Below are 23,092 nucleotides of genomic sequence, written 5' to 3'. Positions count from 1 at the left end.
ATTTTACTGTGACAGATAAGCTGAATTATTTCTTTGCTGCCTAGGAAGTTAGACAAATTTGAATACCAGGGCCCTTTCCGCAGCATGCATGAAGATTGCTCTCAAGAAGGCACCTTTAGAAGTGAGTCTGCAACAAATCACTGGGGGCAAATGTTCATGGGAGCTCTGACGGAACTCATGTACGGACTATTTGAGATACTGTTATGCATAATTAAAATTTCAGAGGGGCTAGCAAGCAATAAAAACAATGCCAATTTTTAGAAAGATTCATGTTGGATTTCCAAACTTAATTTTCATTTTCTCTATACATTGATAAAGAATAAAATTAGTGTATGTTTGAGTAGATATATATTGGCAGAGTCCTTGCGTCATTTTAGTTAGAGTTATTGGGAAGCTTGGCTGAGTAGACAAAGAAGGCAGGCTTGATGCAGATGTAGTGGTTTTACCCTGCCAGGCAGCTGAACTCCACCACAACTGCCCTCTCACTCACCCTTCTCAAAGGAACAGGGGGAGAAAACACCATAGAAAAGGGTTCAAGGTTGAGAAAAGGACAGGGAAATTGGTCACAGTTTACCATCATGGGCAAAACAGACTCTGCATAGGCAGATTAAAACAATTTATCGCTAAAAAAACTAGAACAGAAAAACTAAACACAAACTAAATTTCCCCCATCCACTCTCTTCCACCTCCTCCCCCTGAGTGGCTCAAGGGAACAGGGAATGGGGGCTGCGGTCAGTCCCTAATGCTTTGTCTCTTCAAGAAGTGCTCCCACACGGCTCTGTACCACAGGGTCCATCCCCCAGGAGCAAACTGCTCCAGCACGGGTCCCCCCACGGGTGGCAGCTCCCCCCAGACCCCCTGCTCCTGCGTGGGCTCCTCTCCACGGGCTGCAGCTCTGGCCCGGGGTCTGCTCCTGCGGGGGCTCTCCATGGGCCGCAGCCTCCTCCAGGCCACATCCACCTGCTCCACCAGGGGCTCCTCCTGCAGCTGGGGTCCGTTTATGGCAGCTACATCCTCTGAAGTAGCTATTGCTAACTAGGAAAGTGATTTGGGAGTTTTCTAGGTAATTCTATGGAAACTGGTTCACTGCTCAGCAGCAGGTCAGACAAGTGCTAAGGATGACTTAGTAGGAAATAAAGAATAGGACAGAAAAATGTGTAAATTGATGGTGCACTTAGGTTTTACTGTGGTGTAAAATTCTGGTCCACCCTTCTACAAAAATGTAGTAAAACTAGGAAAGTCTCACAAAGGAGGATCAAAGTAGTCAGTGCTGTGGAATCGGATGCTGTGAGAAACGGATGAATTAGTTGGGACTTCTGGCTGGCAAAGATGCAGCTTGGTAAGGATGTAACAGGGATCTGTAGGTTCAGGAGTGCTGTGGAAAAGGTTGGCTTTCGATAGAAGAAGTAACAGGCAGGTAGTCAGTCCAAAATGAAAAAAGAGAAGCATTTTTGCACATACTGCATGGTTACATAGTAAAACTTGCCATATAAATTACATGGGTGTAAAAAGTGACTGAAAAATTAATAGCAGTAAAGTATATGGAGGCATAAAATGCAGAAGTAACCCATCCAGAACAAAAACACTCAAAAGACTGATCAATAGAAATTACAAGAGGTATATAGCAAAGGAAGCGTTCCTGTATGGCTATGACAGTCCTACAGTCTCTTGGCATACCCCAGTGATTGCTGTGTGATACAAGTCCCTATGTCAGGTGAGCCTTTGGCATTAAGCAGTGCAGCTGTTTCTAGTTTCATCTCAATGCTCAGGCATTTGGTTGAATTTTTAGGATTCGGAGGTATTTGTACACCACAAGCTGAGAACCAGTGTGCCAAGAAAACAAAATGTGGTCTATGCCTTGTAGACAGTATTGTCTGTATTTTTAAGAAGCTTTTAAGAAACAACATTTTTGCCTCAGTTGTCAGTTTATTTATTCTAGGACTGAAATGAAAAAGAGGAAATATATTTATGCTTCCTGCTCTAAAAATCCTGCTAGGTTGTCTTTCTGACTAGCACGGAATAATGTGCATTCTTGTCTTCTTTACTGAATTTTGCAAAGTGTTGTTCAACTGCATACAGTGAAGATTAGAAATTCTGAGGTTTGTTTTTTTCTGTTCTGCCTCACCATGGAAGTACTGTGAACTTGCTTTTCTTGGCTTTTTTTTTTTTTTTTTTTCTTTCTCATTTCCCACCTCATCCCACTGGAATGTCTGGGCCATGCACTTTTTTTGTTCAATAGATATCACAAGTGACAAAAGTAGGACCCAGGTGGTCTTAGCCTTGACAGCAGAGGGTTCAGTTTTGCAAGTACAGTAAAAATCTCTGAGAGGCAAAACTGCAAGAGGGATAAGGGAGTGACTTTTTATGCACTTTATATTAATAACTGAATTTAGTCTACCGTGTATGAACACTGTCTCTGCAATTTTGTTACTCTTTCTAGGACTGCTTAAAAGTTTTTGAGTGTAATGTAACTAAAGCAAGAAAAATGCCACTCTTCAATATATCTGTAATGAATTACAAGAACATTCCTTTAACATTTCCAAATGCATATCTTGCTTTTACACACATATGATGTTCTGTAAAGATGAGCAGCTCTTTCCTCTAGATATATCTCACACTTAGGAGCAGTTTGAGTGTGCTAAAACTGCCAAAAAGTTACATTATACATTATAGACTTGTGCTTGCATGCATCACAACTTACATTTTAGAATAACCAAGTCTTGTATATTATTTCATATTAGATTTAAATTATTTTTAATAAACATGACGTTATCCATTTGCTAAATTATTTCCTTTTTGCTAACCGCTTCCTTTTTCTACTAAAAAAAATCCCTAAGGTATTGAAAAAAATCTAGCACATTACAACTCAGTTAGAGAAACACTCGCCTCATGTCTGTACAAGAAATCTACCAAATTAAGTAGAAAATGAAGAACAATGTTAAGATCCACTGCTGTTTTTAATATTTTAAATCCCTAATATTAATATGTACAGTGTGTTGTGACTGCTCTGTGCCTTTTTAAAATAAAAGATAAAAAAATATTCAGTAACATCATAAACATTAAATCAGATGCATATGTCCACTTTTATGAAACCGGTTACTTGCAATTAAGAAAAGTTTTTCTGAAGTTTAAGAGTACAATGATAGGATTTCTTAAACTAAATAAAGTAGATTCAGTTGTTCAGCTACAATTTTGTATATTTTTTTCTAAAAATAAAATAAAATAAATAATAAATTGAAGGAATCCTAAGTATATCTTGTTGTGGAATATAGATTTATTTCTTAGATGGACAGTTAATTTCATTTTCCTACACTTTCAAAGTGATAACAAAAGATAACACTTTCTTTACAGAAAAATAAATAATAGTTATACTGTATTTTTTCACATGAGAACGGATAGAACGGAAATAGGCAGCAATATGAAGATAATTTTATAGTGTTTCCACTTGCAAAATTGTGGCCCTGTTATTTCAAAGCAAGTTTTATTTTTTCTTCTCAGGAAAAGACATGTGGGATAGATATTTGGAAAAAGTTTGCCAGCCTTACTTAAAGGCTGGAAGGGGTTGGTCAGTCAGGGAGGTGCTATGGAATTTGGGAATCTTTTCTGGTCAGAAATACAGGAATATTTTTCCCTGTCTTGATTAAAGAATCTCTGTTTTTTTTTTATTATTATTATTACTATTTTTTATTTTTATTTTATTCTGGTGGGTGTAAAATTACATTTACGTTTTTGGGGGGGGAGGGTTAAAAGTGCTCGTCATATTTAAAAATTGTTTCCATAAATGTTCAATGATGTAATTTGCTTGAAAAGTGACAAGTTGGAGTGTTTCTCTCCTCTGAATTCATTTGGGTATGGTATTCTTAATTTAAATAATTTTTAAGATGTGTTTAATTTTTCTGTCCTGTTATTTGGAGCTTAAATAATTGTTTTAAAGAAAGCACATTCTATAGATGGATGTCTATATTCAATAGTTAAAGGAACTCACAATAAAAAAGCATGTATTCCTTAGTTAGTGATGTATAGAAAAAAGCAATGGTTCTGCAGACGGTAGCATTGGCCAAGCACCTATTTTAATTTACAAAGGTCTACCATACATTTCCCATGAGTCTTCCTGATAGCCTAATACACTAGGAATGGCTAAGGAACTAAAAAATAAACAGAAGTTAAGTAGGAATCATATTAAAATTACCCCCTCCCCCCCCAAATCAAATGTATATGTTAATCATTTTAATCCAGAGTATAAATTTTCTTAGACGCTGACTTAAAGCACGTTTTCGCACATGGAGGTGCTGATTTCAGAAGTACTGTTTACCTCTGAGAGAGTCACTTATACCCGAACAGTTTTGCCCTGCTTCTTCTCTAACACTGTTGGTTATTCCTGTAAGACATAACTACAATGTAAAATGTGTACTGGGAAAAAAAAAAAAAAATAATAACAACCTCAGTGAAGAAGAAACCCCAGGACAGGAAAAAAAAAGATGATTCTCAAAAGCAAAAGAGAGAAAAAATCCAACTTGAAGGTGTTTTGGTTAGTATCTCCATTAATGCTCAAGATTTACCAACTCAAATACTTTTCATCTGGAAAATGCTTTCCAAACACTCACCTACTGCTATTTACTTAAAGACCTCTGTTAAGGGGTGAAAAGAATGCATTGGGAATGTCTCTTTACGGAGGCTGACAAGCATGTTGATGGCAAAGATTCTGAATTTTCCTTTCCCCTATTGTTTAAATCTTAATATCTACACTCATGAAGGAATAAATAATCTAAATATATTGTTTATAATTGTATGAACACATTATAAAACTGTGACCAGTTTTCATATGATGGTATGATTCTAAACTCACCCCAAATATTCTCTGTAAACATCTTTCTAAGTTTAAAAAAGGCACATTAACTATCAGCCTTCTATATATTTTATTACTTTTCTGTTTTGGCACTACCTGGTTTTACCTTGTTTTCCAAAACAGTGTTTCTTCAATATCCTTTAGTTTTAAAAGTACATTGAAACATAGCTGTATTGTGATTGATTTAAACACAGAAACGAGAGCTTACTCAGCTACTTCATACTGTATTTCACAGGGATTCTGAGCTGGTTATACTTTGGTTATACTGTAATTTTTGCAAAATTGAATCCTAAGAACAATGGCTTTAATGATAGAATAATGTATTCATTGGAGCCATAACCTATTTATGACATTGTGGTACCTCTATAATTCAAGAAATATAACAAAACAGCCCACAAAAGAGACAACCCCCTAAAAACCAGTAATCAAACAATGAACAAAAATGCTTCTATTCACTTTTCAGTCCCACTGGACTATGAAGAATAGGTATAAAGTGTACATAATGGCAGCAAAACATTCTAAATCTATCAGACCTGAAAAATATCTTGCTTTTTCAACAGACCCTTGCTTGGAACGCTAGTTTTACGCATGACCCTTTTGATCGAAATGGTTAAGATCACACACTGACAATACGATGCTTGGCTTCCTCCCAGCCTTATCACAGCAGTTCAGCATGACGTCCCTCCCTCCCTCCCTCCCTCCCTCAGTTTCAGCTTTCAAGCCACTTCCTCTCAGCCTGCTGAACATAGCTGTCAGGCACATTTTGAGCAAGTTTTTCAGTTCAACAGATCAGAGTTGAGAAGCAGTGTAGTGACTCTGTGTGGGGCAGGACACAAAGAGCTCATCAGTCCTCATGCCAGCTGCAATGGAGACTTTCTGTGTGGCCTTCTTCACTATTTATTTATTCTGGCCACCTTGCTTTCACTAGCTGTAAAAACAGTTAAACTTAATTTTTGACTTTAAAATTTTGACTCTTTTGACTTTTTAAAATTTTGACTTTTTTTTTTTTGGCTGTTTACTTTTAGAAATATCACCTAGACTAGTTTGTCAAGAGTCAGTGCATAAACGATGTAATGTACTTAAAGGTATTTCCTTTCTACAGTAACTTCTATGCCATAGTGGTTCCTATTATCTAGTTCTGCTGTAATCATGCTACAGTAGTTACTGAATAGCTAGATCAATAATTTCAGAAGTATATCATTGGCTTTTTCTGCTTGTCCATAAGAATGACAAAATACCATGTCCTGTATCTCCACATATTCTATTTACTTGTATAATAATTTCTCACATACATGTGAAATATCTCAGTCAGCACCCCAGCTGAAAAATCTTAACCTCCTTACTGGCCCATTTACTGACCCATTCTGATGGCACCACCATAATGCAACAAAATGGAATGAACTGTTATGTATTGTAGAGAAATAATGGCTACTCTTTACGGGGCTGGAAAGATGTATGGATGCCTTGGGAGACACAGGTGAGCATGTAGTCATCACATATCTTCTGTGTGATGTGGTTGTCTTAAAACTCTTCTTGCTAATGGAAGTGCTCTGTTAAACTAGTACCCATCAGTACAAAGTCTTTCAACATAAATAAACAAACAAACAAACAAATAAATAAATGAAAAGATGTTCTCTTGTGCCTGAAACACCCACACATATGAGCCCACCCACTGAAGTCAGTGGAGGCCATGATGTAGTTTAAGTTGTACATCTGCATAGACATTTACTGTACTGGGGCAAACCAAGATTTGGTGATCAAAATGTCTGAAATGTTTGGCACCTAGAAAGTTGTAGGTATTTGAGTGTATTATTTTATATGCATACAATAGAGGAGACACTACATATACATATATATTGTTTTGGCAAGAGACTTCCATTAATTTCCCTGCTGCCAAAAAATATCAGAGGGCTGATGAACATTGAAGACACTGGGATAGTCATTCAAAAGTCTGTGAGTGGTATCTGCAAAACAATCATTCTGCTAAAGAAAGAGAGGATGTTCCTGATCATTGGAGCAATGAAGAGGAACAGAAGAAAATAAAGTTTAAGTAATTTAGGGAATGAGTAGAAAAGAAGTGTTTATGGACCAAGGAACCTAATTGTATTTTTCTCATTCATCATGTACAAGTAGTTTATTCAAAAAAGATCTTGCTCCTAAACTTGAGGGCACCTGTATATATATAAAAAAAAAATAATAAAAAAAATGGTGCTTGGGAATGACTCTCATGAATTTTCCAGATACCACAGCTTTTCTCATTTTCTGGACTGCTTTGAGTCCACTCGTGCTGTAGGACAGAAGAAGAAAAGATTTTAAATACTTTACCGGTCTTAATAACCACATGGTGAGGCCAAGCTAAAGTGAAAAGGGAACATAGCAATGAAATAATTTATTTTACACAAAAATAGAGGAAAGACATTTTGATGGGATCTGGGGGTATGACATTTGAATTCTATATTTGGGTTTTACTGGAACAGAAACTAGAGCAATTATTTAAAAAAAAAATAGAAAAAGCAGAATGCTAAACCTTAGAAATAAGTGTTTTCAATGCTTCTCTTCCCTCTGTTAAAATGTCCTTACAGACTGGTTCGTTCCTTCACATTCGTTGTTTTCCTTCCACAGCTCAGAGACTGGTTTGCATGTTCCACACCTTTCCCCTGTTAGGCAGCTATTTAGGATTGTCCTGCTGTCCCCCTGGAGGCCTGCCTTCGTGATCACTCCTTCCTCTTTGTCGTAGCCCCCAAGCAGGTAAGCTCAACACTTGCTGTCAGTCTCCACCCTGGCTCCTTCAGTGTTGTGGCTGCTTTTCTGAGCAGGTGCTCGGTGTTCCAGTCCGTGGAGCAGTCGCTGACCAGTTCAGTTACCCTCCGTTGCAAACAGCATTTGAGCAGGCAAGGAGAGGCTAGGATGGCGTCAGTGACACCAGTAGTTTCTACTTCTTCCTACTGGCCATTTCATTACATTTTGCCTGAACATAAATGGCTAGGAAGAATGGCAAGGAGATAGTGCTCTGCAGCATGCAAAGCACATTCAGGGGTCTTCCACAAGTAAAAGATAGTGAGCAGCTTTGCTTGCAGTAAAAGTGAATGAGGAAGTAGAAAAGTATTTTTAAATACTTTTTCATATAAAAAGCCCAGAGAATGTAACTGTGGAAAGAAAGGAGAGAAAGAGAGAAAGAGAGAGAGAAAGAAAGAGAGAAAGAGAGAGAGAAAGAAAGAGAGAAAGAAAGAGAGAAAGAAAGAGAGAAAAGACAGTAAGAAGGATCTGGACCACCTGAAAAAGAGATTATTCACTGCATTAAAAGAAGAGAATGATTTTGAGAGAAGACAGAGCTGTCACTAGAAGAAGTTTGTAGGAAGAAACAGGAGGATGGAAATTCAAATGTTCTCACCTCTACAGCTGAGAGGCAGGCCCAGAGGAAGGAAAAGAGATTCTCTTTGAGTTGCAGGAGTTGGCTGGCCAATACATCCAATATTGTCGCCTCTGTGTCTCTCCAGTTCACTATTGCCAGGGTGCTGGCATACAGCTTTCTGTATAGACTTCGACCACATCACATGCATGCTCTGGACTTCACCCAGGTCTCTGGATGCCTGGTTGTTGTTCAGGTCGCTACAGATCAGCTCCACCATTGCCTCAGGTACTGGTTACCTCCCTCCATGGTGGTCCACCTGTCTTGGTAATTTGCAAGATCTACTTTGAAGGGATACCCTTCTTTCACGCTCAACAGGAGCTGAGGACTTTTGCCCCTTTTCCAATTGTTTGCACCATGACTTAGTCCCTGGCGAGGGATTCCAGCTGCTGGGCATCCTTGCCCTCTAATTCTTGACTATTGGCTCCACTATCCCAGCACCGGAGCAAGCAGCTGATAACACGCTCACCTTGATGACAGCTGAAATCTATTTGCATATCGTGCAGCTCATTCAGGGTCAAGGATCGGGTGGTTTCTTTCTCATTCATGATTTCTATCTCTTTCTCCTCCTCTTCTTGTGACTTCTCTGCCACAGAATAGGCTTTGTCTTCTGATTCTTCCTCCTTCTCCCCCTTAGGAGAAGCTTCTTCCTCCCTTGCTAAATGCATTCCCTTAAACTTCCAATGTTTCTTCTTGACTGTAGTCGAGGGCTGAGTTTAGCCACAGTGTCTGTTGGTTTGTCTTCAGATCCAGAAGGTGCTCTTCCCCTTGCATGTGCTGAAGCGTTGAATAGTGCTGAGGAGGCCCAGGCCAGGCCCCAGCACAGCGTGATGAGCTGTGTTCCCTGCCAACCTTTTGTGCACCCCCTGCCTACCTGCTGGCTAGAGAGGGAGAAGCAGAAAAGACCTTGACTCTGTGTAAGCACTACTCGGCCATAACTAAAACATTGGTGTGTTACCAGCACTGTTTTCATTACAAACCTAAAACACAGCACCATACCAGCTACTAGGAAGAAAATGAACTTTATCCCAGCCAAAACCAGCACAACTTGAAGTTTCAAAACAAGAAGCATCAGCAAGATGACAGAGAAGAGATGTCTACCATCACAGAATTATGTGGACCGTGCATGTGAACAGAATCACAGAACTGTGATGACATAAAACATTTACTTAAAATAAAGAATAACATGAATGCCTTCAGAAGTCATAAATACTTCACTTTGTTCCTGTGAATACAATCACAGAACCGTGATGAAATAAAAACATTTACTTAGAGCAAAAAGTAACATAAATGCCTTCAGAAGTCATAAATACTTCACTTTGTTCCTGTTCTTCATACCCAGAAATGAATATCCATGTTTTTACAGCCTACTTGGGCATTTTTTGATTATTGCTGATTATTATTCAGCTCTCAGCAGTAGCCAATGAGTTTGAACAATAAAACGGGCTACAAAATCCATAAATCTGTGTGTAACCAGAATGACTGCATCAAGGGGATTATGTAGACATAATTATGTAGTCAGCGAATAACTGTAGGAAGGAAGAAGCAAAGAATTAGCTGATATATTTCTTTCTCCTGACATGTAAATTTACCTTTGAAGCAGAAACTGGTATCTTCATAAGACTTTGGTCTTCAGCTGCTTTCCCTTATCTTCACATCAAGCTACCTTCTATATTATAAAAATAAATAAATAGATAGATACATGTGTTTCAGTGTAAAGTGGTAAAACAACACAAGACAAATCACGGTATCTCTGGACAAATAACTTAGTAGACCCAGATCCTACCAAAATTTTAGAGAAACTGCAGTGGGTACAGTATGGTGAGCTGAGTATCAAGCCTCCCACTGCATATTTCCCTCATCTACTTACATCTTCTCTCGCTTGTGCTCTTCTGTTTAGCTCTTACCAGCACCGGGGCCCATTGGACCTCTCCAAGAGTTGATTCAACCCACTCATTATTGGAAAGCCAACCCAGCTGCACACTTTTTCCTCATGTAAAAATCTAAGGTTCTAATGATTACCACCATAAGGTAGAAAGAGCAGAAGGGAACAAGCAGAAGCAGAGACTAAAGGCAGGGGAAAGGGCAACAAGCAAGACCTTCACCTTTCTAGGCTATGGGAATTCCTAGACTGGCTGATCTGCCCATGGAACCACAGACCTGACAGCATCTTACTTGGGGCAAAACATCTAGCAATCGCAGCTCTTTACACAATAATAACAAAAAAATAATAATAATAGTAAATTGCAGACTAAAGACCTAAAATGGACTATATAGAATATACCTGTACACGAGCTGTAAATCCTATGATCAGAGAAGTAAAAACACTGCTTCTGTGGTCTAGGATGTTTACTTCCTCTTACATAAAGACAAAAGAAAAAATAAATCGAACAATAATGAAAAGTAAAACCAAAAGGGGAGTATCCCCTAAAACTCCTCTCCTGTTAACATCAACTTTTTTGCCTCCCAAGGGTTTGCAGAATCTCCTCTGCTAGCCTGCATTCTCTGTGAGCCAAGATCAGAGAGCTGAGCCAAAGCGGGATGAAGACGTGAGTCCTTTTTCTCTGGAGTGTTTTGTGGAACACAATTACAACATCATTAAGGCTTACAGTGTTCTATGAATGGGAAAAGAGTAGGTTTTTTTCTATGCTGGGATTAATTTAAACTACAGTTGTATCAAATCTTCCAACGTGCAGAGCAGTAATAAAATGTATTTCTCCCATTTTTTTTTCACTTTGTTACTCTGTGCCAGTCTTCCCCATTCACTACACGTAACGGGACCACACACAGGATTGATGACACATGCAGATCTAATTGCAATCTGGATTGAATTCAGGGTGAAGTAAAAAATCCCAAAGGGTGCGGCTTAGTGGGCTTTCTCCAATACAGTTTACTAGATTTACTTATTTTAATATCTACAGTGCTATTAATGCCTATTGTTCATAGAGATTTTACCCAATATTTGAAGTTAGTGTGAATTTATGGTCCTTGGCAGAGTTTTTAGTATGTTAGAAAACAAAAAGGAGATTAAAAATTTAAGCATAAACACTGAAAATTACATATAGGTCTGCACTGTGAAGATGACAGACATGACTGCAAGAAGTTGATGATGAGTTCACTCAGAAATTATTGGTTTGAGCTTATTTTTCCTGTGAGCTCATTTATCACCAAAATGGTTGCTAGGATGCTATACCTTGAAATTTGAATCTTGCTCTAGTAAACAGATATTGTTAATAGGTTTTTAAACACATTTTCTCCTTGGCAGCCTCTATATAGTGAAATTATTGATGCAAAATAAGTTTTATTATATCAAATCCTGATCTTACAAGCAGTTATATCTAGACTTAACTTTATTCAGAGCTGCAGAATGATTTGTTAGATATCTGAGTGAAGTTAAGCATGCATTAAATGGATATATACAACGGGCCTTTAATTCCTGCTAATTTTCTGTGCCTCGTAATTTCTTCTTGGTTAGCTCCTGGCAGTTGTCTGTCCAGGTCACTAGTTAGACCATTGAAATCATTCCTCAGTGGTCACTAGCTTTCACCACTGAACAAACAGATTTGTGTAAAATGAAAGCTGTGTGAATATGAGCTGGATTGCTCAAAACCCTGGTGAAATGATGAATTGTGCACATTACGTGCCTGCATGGCATATTGGTTAAATCATTTCAAATCCTAGTCTCTTGCAATTTTTATCAAGTCTTGTGATTTTCCACTTGCCTTTTCTGTTTCAGTGTGAGTGTTAAACACTCACAGTCTATTCCAGATGATACAGGTGGAGCCGGGATTCTGACTGCAAGCACTGGAGGTCTCTTTCGACAGTCATGCCTGTTTGGTTTTAACAGAAGTGATTCCTGCAAGACCTTGCCTCACAGAGAGCTGGACTGCAGCGGACTTCTTAGGGAGCACCCACGCAAGCAGTCCTGAGTAAGTGGAAGGAGCAGGGAGATGTAAGCAGGACAGAGAGTCCTTAATCCATGCAGTGGGACCAGCCACAGGAGGGAACGGGTCTGGAAATCCTAAAGCGAAAATGAATCCTTAATTTGTTTTGTATGTCAGAAGGCGGAGACTTGCAGCTTTCTGCTAAGAGTTCTGAAATAAGTACGTATACCTGCAAGATAAATATTTAGCCAGATATTTCTGATCTTACAGACAATTGCGTTCTGCAGACGTTTGAATATTATGCACTGAAGGCCTGACTCTATACATTTTTATCCTTTTCCTGTGTGATTAGTTAATACCAGTCCTCATTTGCAACAGTCCTTGATTAATTCCTGAAGTGTCAGAATGTGATCAGATAAGTCAGTAGACATGCAGGCCCAGGGATGTGATGGAGCGCTGATTAGAAAGATGACAAATCATGTTCATTGCACTCTAGCTGTGATTGAGAGAAGTACTTACAGCTCAGGAACATTGCATTACATGCTATCGTCATGAAAAGAAACCACAAAACATAGGGGAAAAGCCAACTCACTCCTTGGAACATCTGGGAAAAGCAGATGAACAGAAAGCAGATCCCCAGGAGTATACTGGAGGCACAGAGATCTGTTTGCCCTCTACTGATCTCCCTTGATCTCTGAGTTTGCAGTGTCAGCGTTGGTGCAGTAAATGAGTAAAAGCTGCTGGCCTGTCCTGAAAACTTGAAGCCCATGAATGATCTTGGGCTTGCAGGATGGATGATGTGCCTCTGAGATGGGGAAAATGTGAGTTTAAAGCCTCCACTTACGAACTGAATTGGGGAAAATGAGGTCAGGCTGGAGGGAGTAAGTGCTTACTTGCTGGGCTGAAGGTTACTGTAGGAGCAGGGGGAGAGGAGAGAGAGGATTACTCTGTTCTAGTGTGGGGCTATGGCCTCCACATCAGTAAAACTACCTTTAATCCAAATCTTTATTAACCTATTTTAGTAAAGTCTTCTAGCAATAGCATGGAAAGCTCTGACAAATTCCTTCTCTAAGAATTTGCGAGAAGTTGACAACCATGCAAATGCCACCCACACAGCTGATGGTTGTGGTCCCAGAAATCAGGGCATGCCAAAAACCACAGGGCAATCTCTTCAAACAATAAGGCAACTCTTCTGCGCTTCCCCTCTGCTGCTGGGGTTACCGTAGCTCCCAGGCTGGCTGTAGAGTCTCTGCAATGCTCCTTTGAAAGTACCAGCTCCCTGGGTACCCTCTCCATTATATTGCGTTGACCTACCCTGAAATCAACTGCAGGGAACACACCAGCCAGGTTTGTTGGCTTGCTGGAGGCTTTGCAGCACAGGCTGGCAGGAGCAGGGACTGAGGATATGAGCTGGTGTGCAGGGAAGGAGGGAACGCAAGCAACATGTCTCTGCAGAGCAGAGGTCTCAGCTTCTGTGTGGATGGGAAGCATCTATCACTGGAGGGCACCACAAGTTTTGTACTTCTTTTCTGCCCAGGATAACCTAGGGATCTAATTTAGACAACCACCGCCCCAGACAACACTAAAATGCAATGCCTCTGACAGCTGAGGTTCTGTATGAGGTGTTGAATCACTTGTACACATGTATGGCATTCTTATATGTGCAAATTAATGGCTTTAGCTTGGGGGGGGGGGGGGGGGGGGGGGGGAGGATACAAAAGCTGAATAAATACCAGCATTTCAAACAAATATATGCTCTATTCCTCAGTGCTGTATACAGGCCTCTGGCTTGCTAATACTGCTGCTGCTGTTGCATTTTGTATATTGGCCCAGGGTTATCATAATTTAACGACACTCATTTCTTATATATGAGGCAGCGTAGGAAGAACTTTCTTTTCAAAAATAGCTAAGGATGAAGGGTAACATAGATGACTTGTACATAGATATTTTTAGCTAAAGGAACTGGATTATATGAGAAGTTTAGGTCTATAAAGACAACAGAGTTCCTCAACTGTTCCCATCTGTCTCGTCCCTGTCCTGTGTCAGCAGGGGGAAGTAGTAACTAAGACCTTCTGTGGCTTAGATGCTAAGTCCTTTCATCGGAGTATTTTTGTCTGCCCTCTTTTCTTTTCCTCTTTAACATTAATAAGAACTTTTATTTATACACTGTGATGAGACATTATATCTACTATGGAAAAGTACTGACAACTGCTTTGTCAGTGACACATCCGAGTAAATCTGCTTCGTTTTACAACATTTTTGTTAATCTGGAGTAAAATACTGCAGGTGCTGCTCAGATTTCTACTTGCCTTCAAGATATTTTTATGGTTTCAATTAGCCCGATTGCTGTAACAGCAGTTTTCTAAAAATTGCAGTGATGGTGGCTTCGAGGCATGCAGCGTGAGCAAGGACACCTCCTGTTCCCCATCCAGATCTCAGGCTGTGTCTCCGAGCCCCGTGCCTGCCCGGAGCGCAGCTAGCTTAGCCCCACCCTCTGAGCAGTCCAGCCTTTATTTATATGAAATCTGTGGTCCAACTGGCTTCAGATGGCGTGTGTATGTGCGTGTGCCTGCCTTCTGAGTGTGTGAGACGAGCTGGGATCATGAGCCAGGGTTGTTCCAAGTGGTTTTAATCAGCAGCCCATTAGAGGGGAACGGGAAACTTCTAACAGGATAAGAGCCGAGTAAGTAAATGTAACTTTGAGCTTGCAGTCTGGACACAACAAATGCAAATGAAAATTTTCGTAGTCTGTCAGTTTTCAGATAAATGATCACTTTTAGGCAGAGATCAGTGCATACTGACAGGAAAGAGACAATTTAAAAGGACTGGACTGAAGGAAACTAAAAACAAAGTAGGAACTGAGAATGCAAGAGAGAAAAAACAGCAAACGATTGTTCACAAGGTTGGTACACTCTTATTCTCTTCAGATGTGGATACAATGTGTTCAGCTTTAACCTCTTGATTTCTTGGATACTGCTTTCTGGCTGAATAGCTCCTTCTGCAGAGCTGGGGCTGTGGATTTCTGCTCCTCACCTGTCTGCTACCAGGTCTCTCCTCCTGGGAGCACAGTGTGGAAGGGCTTGTTACAGCTTCCTGCAACGGACCCCATGGCATGCTGCTGTTCATTCCTCCTCACTTTTATTTATTTATTTATTTTTTCCCACAGGTTATTCCCATAAACCCCATGGGAGGATACTTTAAAAGCCCATGCTCCTCTGGATCCTGTGACTTCTTGCCAGGCACCAAGAAAGGACTCAGCAGCAGAAATGGGGAAAGTCCTCACTAGTTTTGGATAAAGCCTGTCTTTGAATTTTTTTATTATTTTTTTTTTTACCCTGTCAGAACGTGGCTACTTCGAATGCATCTGCAATGTGGCAAAGGGTGAAGTGAGGCCATGGTTTGTGGGCAAGTCCCCAGGTGCCGCAGGCTTTGTCGCCCTCGTCCCTTCCTCCTGGCCTTAGTGGTGGCTGTCTGTCTGTTCTGCCAGACCCTGACTCCTCTCATGACCAGCAGCTTCCTTTCAGCAGTTGTTAATGGGATTTCACCACACAAATTGAGTAAAACACAGCAAGGAAGATACAAGGAGGTCTCAGCAAGCAGCACTCGCTGCTTCTTCCCTGTCAGTGACGCACAGGCAGTGAAAAAGGTAAGTCAGCTGGAGCAGAGTGCTGAGCAATAATTAGCGTGGCGAGGGATGGTGAGTCTGGCAGGATCATCTGAGTCCAGCTAAAATTATACTAAGCTTGAAAGTCTGAGGTCTGTGTACAAACGAGTGATCTAATGACAGTGGCATATGTGCAAGCACATCTCCATTACCAGCTCCTCAGTGTGATCTTGCTAACACAGGAATCCTGAAATCTTTGACTGAAACACGGCATTACTCTGTGACTCCAGAGAGATTTCAGTTTGCTGCACAGGCCGTATTTTATTTTGGCTTTAGGAATAGGGTCAGAGGCTTTCCAGTACAGACATGTAAATCAAGAGGCAGTTAGGGTTTCAAGAACAGTGACTGAGGCTGTTATTAGCAGCAAGACTGTAGTTGCCCTGTATTAAAGTTATCTGCTGGTCAGTTTTGAACTGTGCTGAAATTATGCTGAAAAGCTGAATTTAACTGCATTAAAAAAAAATAATAGTGTTTCTCACATTTTCAAATCACAATATTTACTTTGCAATCTCTATCCCACAAATTTTACTCTGTCCTTAGGTTACCTGACCTCGTGTTTATTTTGCATAGGGTTCCTAGGATGGGTGTTAAAACCTAACAAATGCAGACACTGTTATTTTACTTGGAAAATGTTCCAGACTGAGGTAGTTATTTTCACTCTGGAATCTGTGATCAGCATTAGCACAAATGCTTCAGGTTTCCTTCAGTCCTATAGAGTGCTGCTAATAGTTCAGCAGAGCCCTCACTGTGAAATTATCATAACACTGGCATTTTATGTATTACTGTATCACAGTTGTAAACACAAATCTGTGACATCACAGACTATGGACAGCTTCCACATAAAGCAGCCAAAGTTTCTAAAAATAAACAGTGATTTAGAGGGCTTCTTCTTTGATTGGTTAGGGTTCACAGTCTGAAAGGTCAGCAATATTGATTTTAGGAGAGCAGTTGTAAAGTGCATCTTCTGCAATCGAAAACAGCTATGTGAAATAACTGGCGTGCAAGGTTTAACCTTAAGTCTTAAAAAAAATGATGTATATATATATATTATGAAGGTCAAAGAGATCTTTCTTGTGAGTTGCAGAAATCTACTTTATACTGCATTTGTCATGACTTTGTATTTTAATGACCCCTTAGTACACTAGGTATCCAGATTTGGGTTTGTTCAACAATGTGACATGAAGAATTACAATTTAAAGGGAAGTGAGCACATCTGACAGTGTAGGTTGCACTGGCATACAACTTTTGACATAGTCCATTCCTTTTTACTTATTGTTATTGTCATGGCAATGAAAAATTCATATGTTAAATTCAGTTAAAGTTAAGTTACCTAAAATCTCAAAGAGTTGATAGAACAATGACAAAACTTTTCTTGTATGTTATTTGGCTGAAAATATCTGTAATTTCTACTTTCCCAATTTGTCTGAAGAAGATGCAGATTGAACTTGGTGTGCTAGCTGTTTGAAATAAGAAGAAAGATTATGTTCACACAACGTGCTGTACTTACTGCTCTCCAGCACGCATGGCTGAATGTGACTATCACACACATGCTGAACCTGTAGTACAGATTTAAATGCATATGTTAACCCTCATAGGTATGTTTTCCAGGCCTGTGCTACTCTAACACATTCCTCTTCACATTCTGAAGACCACCCGTAGCTGGCTCCCTATTTGTCTTGAAAGTTTCCTCTAGAGCATTATGAACAAAATGTCTTGCACATGTTGGGATGTTACTCTTAGCTGCTCTCTGTTTCCAGAGAATGCTCTGTTGGTTGTGTGGGCTGAATAACAATCTCAGGGAACAGAAAAGACAAACATCTCCAAAAATCTCTTCTACTTTGTTTTGAGGGTGCGCTCTTGAACTGTGTGTTTTCGCCCACTGCTTTTGCAAATAGCTGAACTGTTATCTTGCTTGATTTTACTGGCTACCCAGTAACATTTAAGACAGATGTCATGGTTGAAACTTCTCACTGTTTTATTTTACAGTCATGTGGCCACCCACAGTAACTAGCCTGAAAACAAGTTTTCATTAAAGCCCTGGTTTAAATCTTCGTCTATGAATCTGGAAAAATCCTTTAAAATATAGTCCAAAAATTATTCACACGTGTTCTTATTCTATGAATACTCCAGCAAATGAATTTGTTTAAAAGAATATATTGTACAGGTAAACAGTGGCTTAAAGGAAGCACTGCAACATGTTTTATGAAGTGGAAGTTCACAGGAAAAGAAGACCCTGCTGGAGATACTATTCCTTAAATAATATCCAGTGTTTTAGGGTTTTGAGCTGAAGCATCTCACGTCGCACCACAGAACCTCTTCAGACTGGGTAGGGCAGGTTCAGTTCTTGTTTCCTTCAGAGAAACAATCAGTATTGTGTTGAGGCTGCTGTAAGAATTTGGTTATGATTATTATTGCACATGCAAAATCTCCTTCCAAAGTTTGATAATATCTCCATTCAGGGTATGCATAGCACAATTGCCTTAAAAAAAAAAAAAAAAAAAAAAAAAAAAAAAAAAAAAAAAAAAAGCACCTTTTATGAGCAGGGAGGAAGAAAAGGTGAAGATTTTAAGAAAATTGCAGCTTTGCCCTTGTATCTCTGATCTCAAAATTCATCTCATTTTGGAAGGGAAAGTTCCATGCAAGTGTGGAAAAAGCATGGTGCTGGAAATTGCTGATTTGGTCTGTAAATGTGTCTTTAACGACATCCAGGATACCCTGGGATTGAGCCATTACTGTCAGGAAAATAGTGCAAGCTGCCTTTTATAACTTGCAAAAATGCAGATTTCATTCCTAGCCTGGAAAGCCTGACAGAGCTCATGGTACTTCTCTCTCAGGTATCACACATTACAGGATTTTTAAAAGCTTCTTGAGAGCTCATCCTCTGGCCTTATTTTCTCATGAGCAGAGGTCAACATTTGCTAGTATAAAATTAAACTCTAATATCAGTAGCATGAAAAGTAGAATGTTTATTTCTGAATCTCTGGCAGTAAAGGTGTGAGAGAGAGCTATCACATGCAGCAGTAGGCTGTCTTCAGGTTCTGCCAGCTTACCTCTTGCACAAGGAAATATTTGCCAATGTACATACTAAGGAGGAGAGGTGGTGCTGCAGTATCTAAGCTGAAACTGGTATCAACATCATCAACAACAAAAGCCTAAACAAGCCCAGTGAGTAGGCTTGTATGGCACAGTACCAGAAATACCTTTGGTACCAGACAGATGTAAAACCATTACACTCAAGTGATTTAGCTTTGCTTCACAGCCACTTCTGAGAAGAGCTAATTGGCTGGTCACAGCTGCGTTTACACTCTCTGAATTAATTCATCCAGAGCCAACTTAGGTGCCTCTGCACAGCAGTGTGCTTGCCCAGTTAGACATAGTACCTCCACTATTGTGAGGAAGCGGCGCGACAGTATTGCACATCCTAGGCACTGTTTTGGCATACTAGTTCTCTAGCTGTGGCCAATGTATAAAAAAGGAGATTTAAAATCTCACATTTTAAGATGGGTCTTGAAGGAGATTATTTCATGGATATGCTTAAGAGCCTTTCCTCACATCCCCTGGCTATTTAGGGCGACCTGAGAAAAAGTAAATAAACAAGACAAGCAGCTGGTTATATGAGAATTTAATGAGTGGGTAAGGCTGGCATCTTAGGAAATGAAAGATAAGAGGAACAGTGAAAAAAGGCTGTCTCCGTTTTCAAGGCCCTCAATCTATCCCTTATATAATAGATATATCCCCAGGAGGAGCTATAATGAGGTGAACAAAGATCAAGAATAAGGATAAGGAACTGATTTTACAGCTGAGCATTCTGAACTTATAGGGTAGGATATAATTTACTGGGAGTGGACAATATGAAAGATGCAGGGTAATAACAGCCTGGATGTGGCCATATATCCAAGGTATTATGTAGAAGGAAAAAAAAAAAAGGAAAAAAGGAAAAGATAAATATCACGGTTATCATGGTTTAGTAATAACCCCAAGATCTAAAGGAAGGTCTTGTTGAATGTCTTTCACACGTTATAGGCCCAGGTATCTATGTGGTAGAGTCAAAGACTGAAGAACTGAGAAATTGTTACCAGAGCTTTGGACAAACAGAATGGGATTATCCTCTTTTTCCTCGAGTGGTACTTTCTATCTGGTCAGAGCCAGAAGTCCAGACTTCATAGTCAGTGGAAATAACTGTTTCAAATGCAAAGTTCATCTTGGCTTAACACAGATATTTAAAAACAGACCTGATGAACTTCGCCCTCAAAAGACATGCTTTTTTTTTTTTTTTTTTTTCCTATTGATTTTTGATGCTATATGCTTCAGATAGAATGGGCAGGGAAGGAAGGTGGCAGGAGGGGAACATCATGGAACAAGGCATGGGGAAAGGAGGCACTGGCTGGGGCAGACGTGGGAGGCAGAGTAGGGACCTATGGCTATGAAATACTAGGTCACATGAGATTGTGCATGTAGGAGCTGGATTTGTATTGGGGAAGAGAAAGGGAGATGAGTACTGAAATGGAAGTAAAGGAAGACAAAGCCAGTGGGAACTTTTGAAATGTAAACGGAAGAAAAAGAATAAATGAAGCTGGGTGATAGAATGAGAAGGGGTGATTTCTGCTATTATGCAGAAATGGAGTAGGGTGAGAGCTCTGGATAGAAAAGATTGCATTATGCATAATAAGGTTTGATACATTTTAAATGTAAATTTAATCTTAAAAAAGACATTTATTTTCTTTTTCACAAGAGAAAAAAGGAAGTGGAAAACTTGGCTACTACGAAACCTCAGTTAATAGAAAGCAATTGACAGATGGTCTAGTGTCATCAACTGCTTTCCTTGGAATTATACCACGTTCACATTGCATCCTATGAAAGCAGGAGATTTTTCTTCCCCCCTTTTCAATGTAAAATGCAAGAGGCACTGAGGAAACAGTTATTTTTACTGCACAGATATTTTGTGCAGATAGCTCAAGATATTTTGGTGATAAAGAGCTCAGCTATTGTGGTAGTAGTCAGGAAAGAGGAGAAGGGTGGAGACTCTTTACAGGAAGGGAGCTTTGAGAAGGATGCATCGGCAGCAAGTGGAGGGAGGGACATGGAGGACTATGCTTCACTGGAGTCCTTTCCTTTAAAAAATCATCTATTTTGATAAGATGGTAGGATTTGGCTCATCATTTGTTCCCAATACAAGACAGTTGGTACCAGCTACTACATGCAATCATAAAGCAAAGGCATTTTTGAAAATTTAGTTCAGTACTTCTAGCCTAGAGTGCTGGTGATGGCTGTGCAAATAACTCCAGTTTTGCTCATGGATTTATGAAGTCATCAGAAACCAGCCATCAAAGTAGTGCTGATAATTTAGTCGCTTGTTCTGTATTTGCTCAGCAAACAATTGGAAGCAGAATTACATTCCAACTGTTTCATTCTACAACCCAGTCCTTTCTGATTAGGAAATCTAACAGAACTTAAAGCCAACACATTTAAATGTCCTCCAGAAAGTGAAACAGGAAATTAACTTCTCTGTGACTTCTTGATAAAGCAGCTATGTGCACTTCAAATACAACAGTAATACGAACAACTTACTATTTCTGTGAACTTTTAGGCAAACACGGAAAAGAATTTAAAAGTCACATTTGGAGTTAATAAAGGTCTGCACAGTCCTGTAAATGAACCACTTAGGGCATTAGAACCACATGCTAAGTTCTTATTATCATTAATGTTAGCTAATATTAGTATGGGAATGCCTAGGAGTCCCAGTCATAGATTTTTGTAATTTTGTTGTGCTAGACAGAATTTAGCAGTGAAGGTGCCATTGCTGGCTAAACGGGATTTCAGGCAGTTCTCTGCCTGTGAATATCACCAATAACGCTGGTGTTGTTTATGTAAGACTGCTTCTCTTTCCCAGTATTTCTTTTACACTCCCCTTTCATATGCCAAGGGCTTTCAGTTTGCATAGTGGTTTGTGTATCTATTTTGCAGAAGCCCAGTATCCTTAGAAAGCAGTGTGTAAAAGTTGCAGTCAAATTATTTGAAGCTGTTGGACAAAGCTCTGACAGCCTTGGCAAGCTTGGTGTAAAAGAGAGGCTGCCTGTAATTGACACAGGGACTAACACCACCAGAACTGGGTAGCTGAGAAGATGATTCACAGTTTTTTGAGTTCTTTCCTGAAAAAAAAAAAAGTCAGGCAAACAAGAGTTGGGACATTATTTTAGGAAGAATATTTTTTTCTGCAGTTGAAATGATGGTCAGTGAAATTCTCTGGCAACTGTTCAAACTGTATATTTACTTCCTTGCCAGGGAGAGACAATGCATCAATATTTATGGACTTATACAATCTTCTTGGAATCCGAAAAAATGCCCAGGAACTGTTTTTCTCCCCTCGACTTGAAATATCTTTTCTACTTTCTAATTGGCCAAAACTACAACAGTAATTATATATTGTAGATTTAATTACTGACCAAATTCTGGATTTTTGGAACAAACCAGAAATTCTGTAAAACAGAGAACAGCTTCAGAGACTAATAAAATCTATTGTATCCTTATACATTCATAACCTAGAATCGGATAAACTGGTTTAAAGTAACATGTCAAAACATTTTCTCTTTAACAAAGAACTTCACAGCCATGCTGAACTTGCAGGTAGACGACAGAATTAAGAAGTACAACTCAGATAGTGGATGTCTATTTTCAGTCAGACAAAGACAGTTATGTAATTTTGAGCTTTTGCATTATGTAAACTGAGCTGTTGATCTACTTTGTTAAGACCTCAGAGGAATATGTATTTGATTAGATTTTTAAAAAATACACAATACACTTTATGGAGCTCAGTTTGCTTTCTTCTGTGTTTTTTGGGTCATGCTATAAATAGGAATCAAAATTACGATTATTTTTTTTGGGTGCATTTTTATTCACTTTTGAGTCCATCATGATTTTTTAGACCAGGTTGCTAAGTCTGTGGGTCATCTGTGTAACAGCCAATTGCACTAAAATGAGATCAGTGACGCAGTTAAGGGCAATGACTTGCAAGCTGTAAGAGCAGGTATATCATGTCAAAGCTGACATAGACCTCATCCTATATCATATGGGAAATCTCAGCTTTGTTGTAAAGCCACATTAATTTCAGTAGAGACAGCCGCACTATTCCCTAGGTAAGACATGGAACACAGATGTTCTTCAACAATCCTTTTCACGTAGGTATATTGAATCTATAATAAACTGAGCTGCCAACAAATAGCCTGAAATTTGAAATTGAGGAAGAGGAAAAAATGGTCTGGGCATGAAAACATTTGTCCATTTAACACTTA

General features: G+C 39.4%; 1 protein-coding gene across 3 annotated transcripts in view; it reads left to right on the top strand.

Annotated features, from left to right (window-relative positions):
* Positions 1 to 14,642: 14,642 nt before the first annotated feature.
* The window catches only part of CPED1 (cadherin like and PC-esterase domain containing 1), a 151,914-nt gene continuing 143,464 nt past the window's right edge, over positions 14,643 to 23,092 (top strand). Inside the window, exons 1-3 of one of the 3 annotated variants that reach the window (XM_040549965.1) lie at positions 14,665 to 14,822; positions 14,920 to 15,041; positions 15,306 to 15,785. In XM_040549965.1, the coding sequence (XP_040405899.1) occupies positions 15,534 to 15,785 (252 nt within the window). In that variant the 5' untranslated portion in view covers positions 14,665 to 14,822; positions 14,920 to 15,041; positions 15,306 to 15,533. Of the gene's footprint in view, positions 15,042 to 15,305; positions 15,786 to 23,092 lie in introns of all 3 variants that reach the window. The other 2 variants (XM_040549972.1, XM_040549956.1) reach the window with 2 other exon arrangements.

This window comes from Cygnus olor, chromosome 1 (genome assembly GCF_009769625.2).
Source record: "Cygnus olor isolate bCygOlo1 chromosome 1, bCygOlo1.pri.v2, whole genome shotgun sequence".
Classification (NCBI taxonomy): domain Eukaryota; kingdom Metazoa; phylum Chordata; class Aves; order Anseriformes; family Anatidae; genus Cygnus; species Cygnus olor.
Note: the sequence above shows the minus strand (reverse complement) of the source record. Positions and strands in the feature narration are given on the sequence as shown.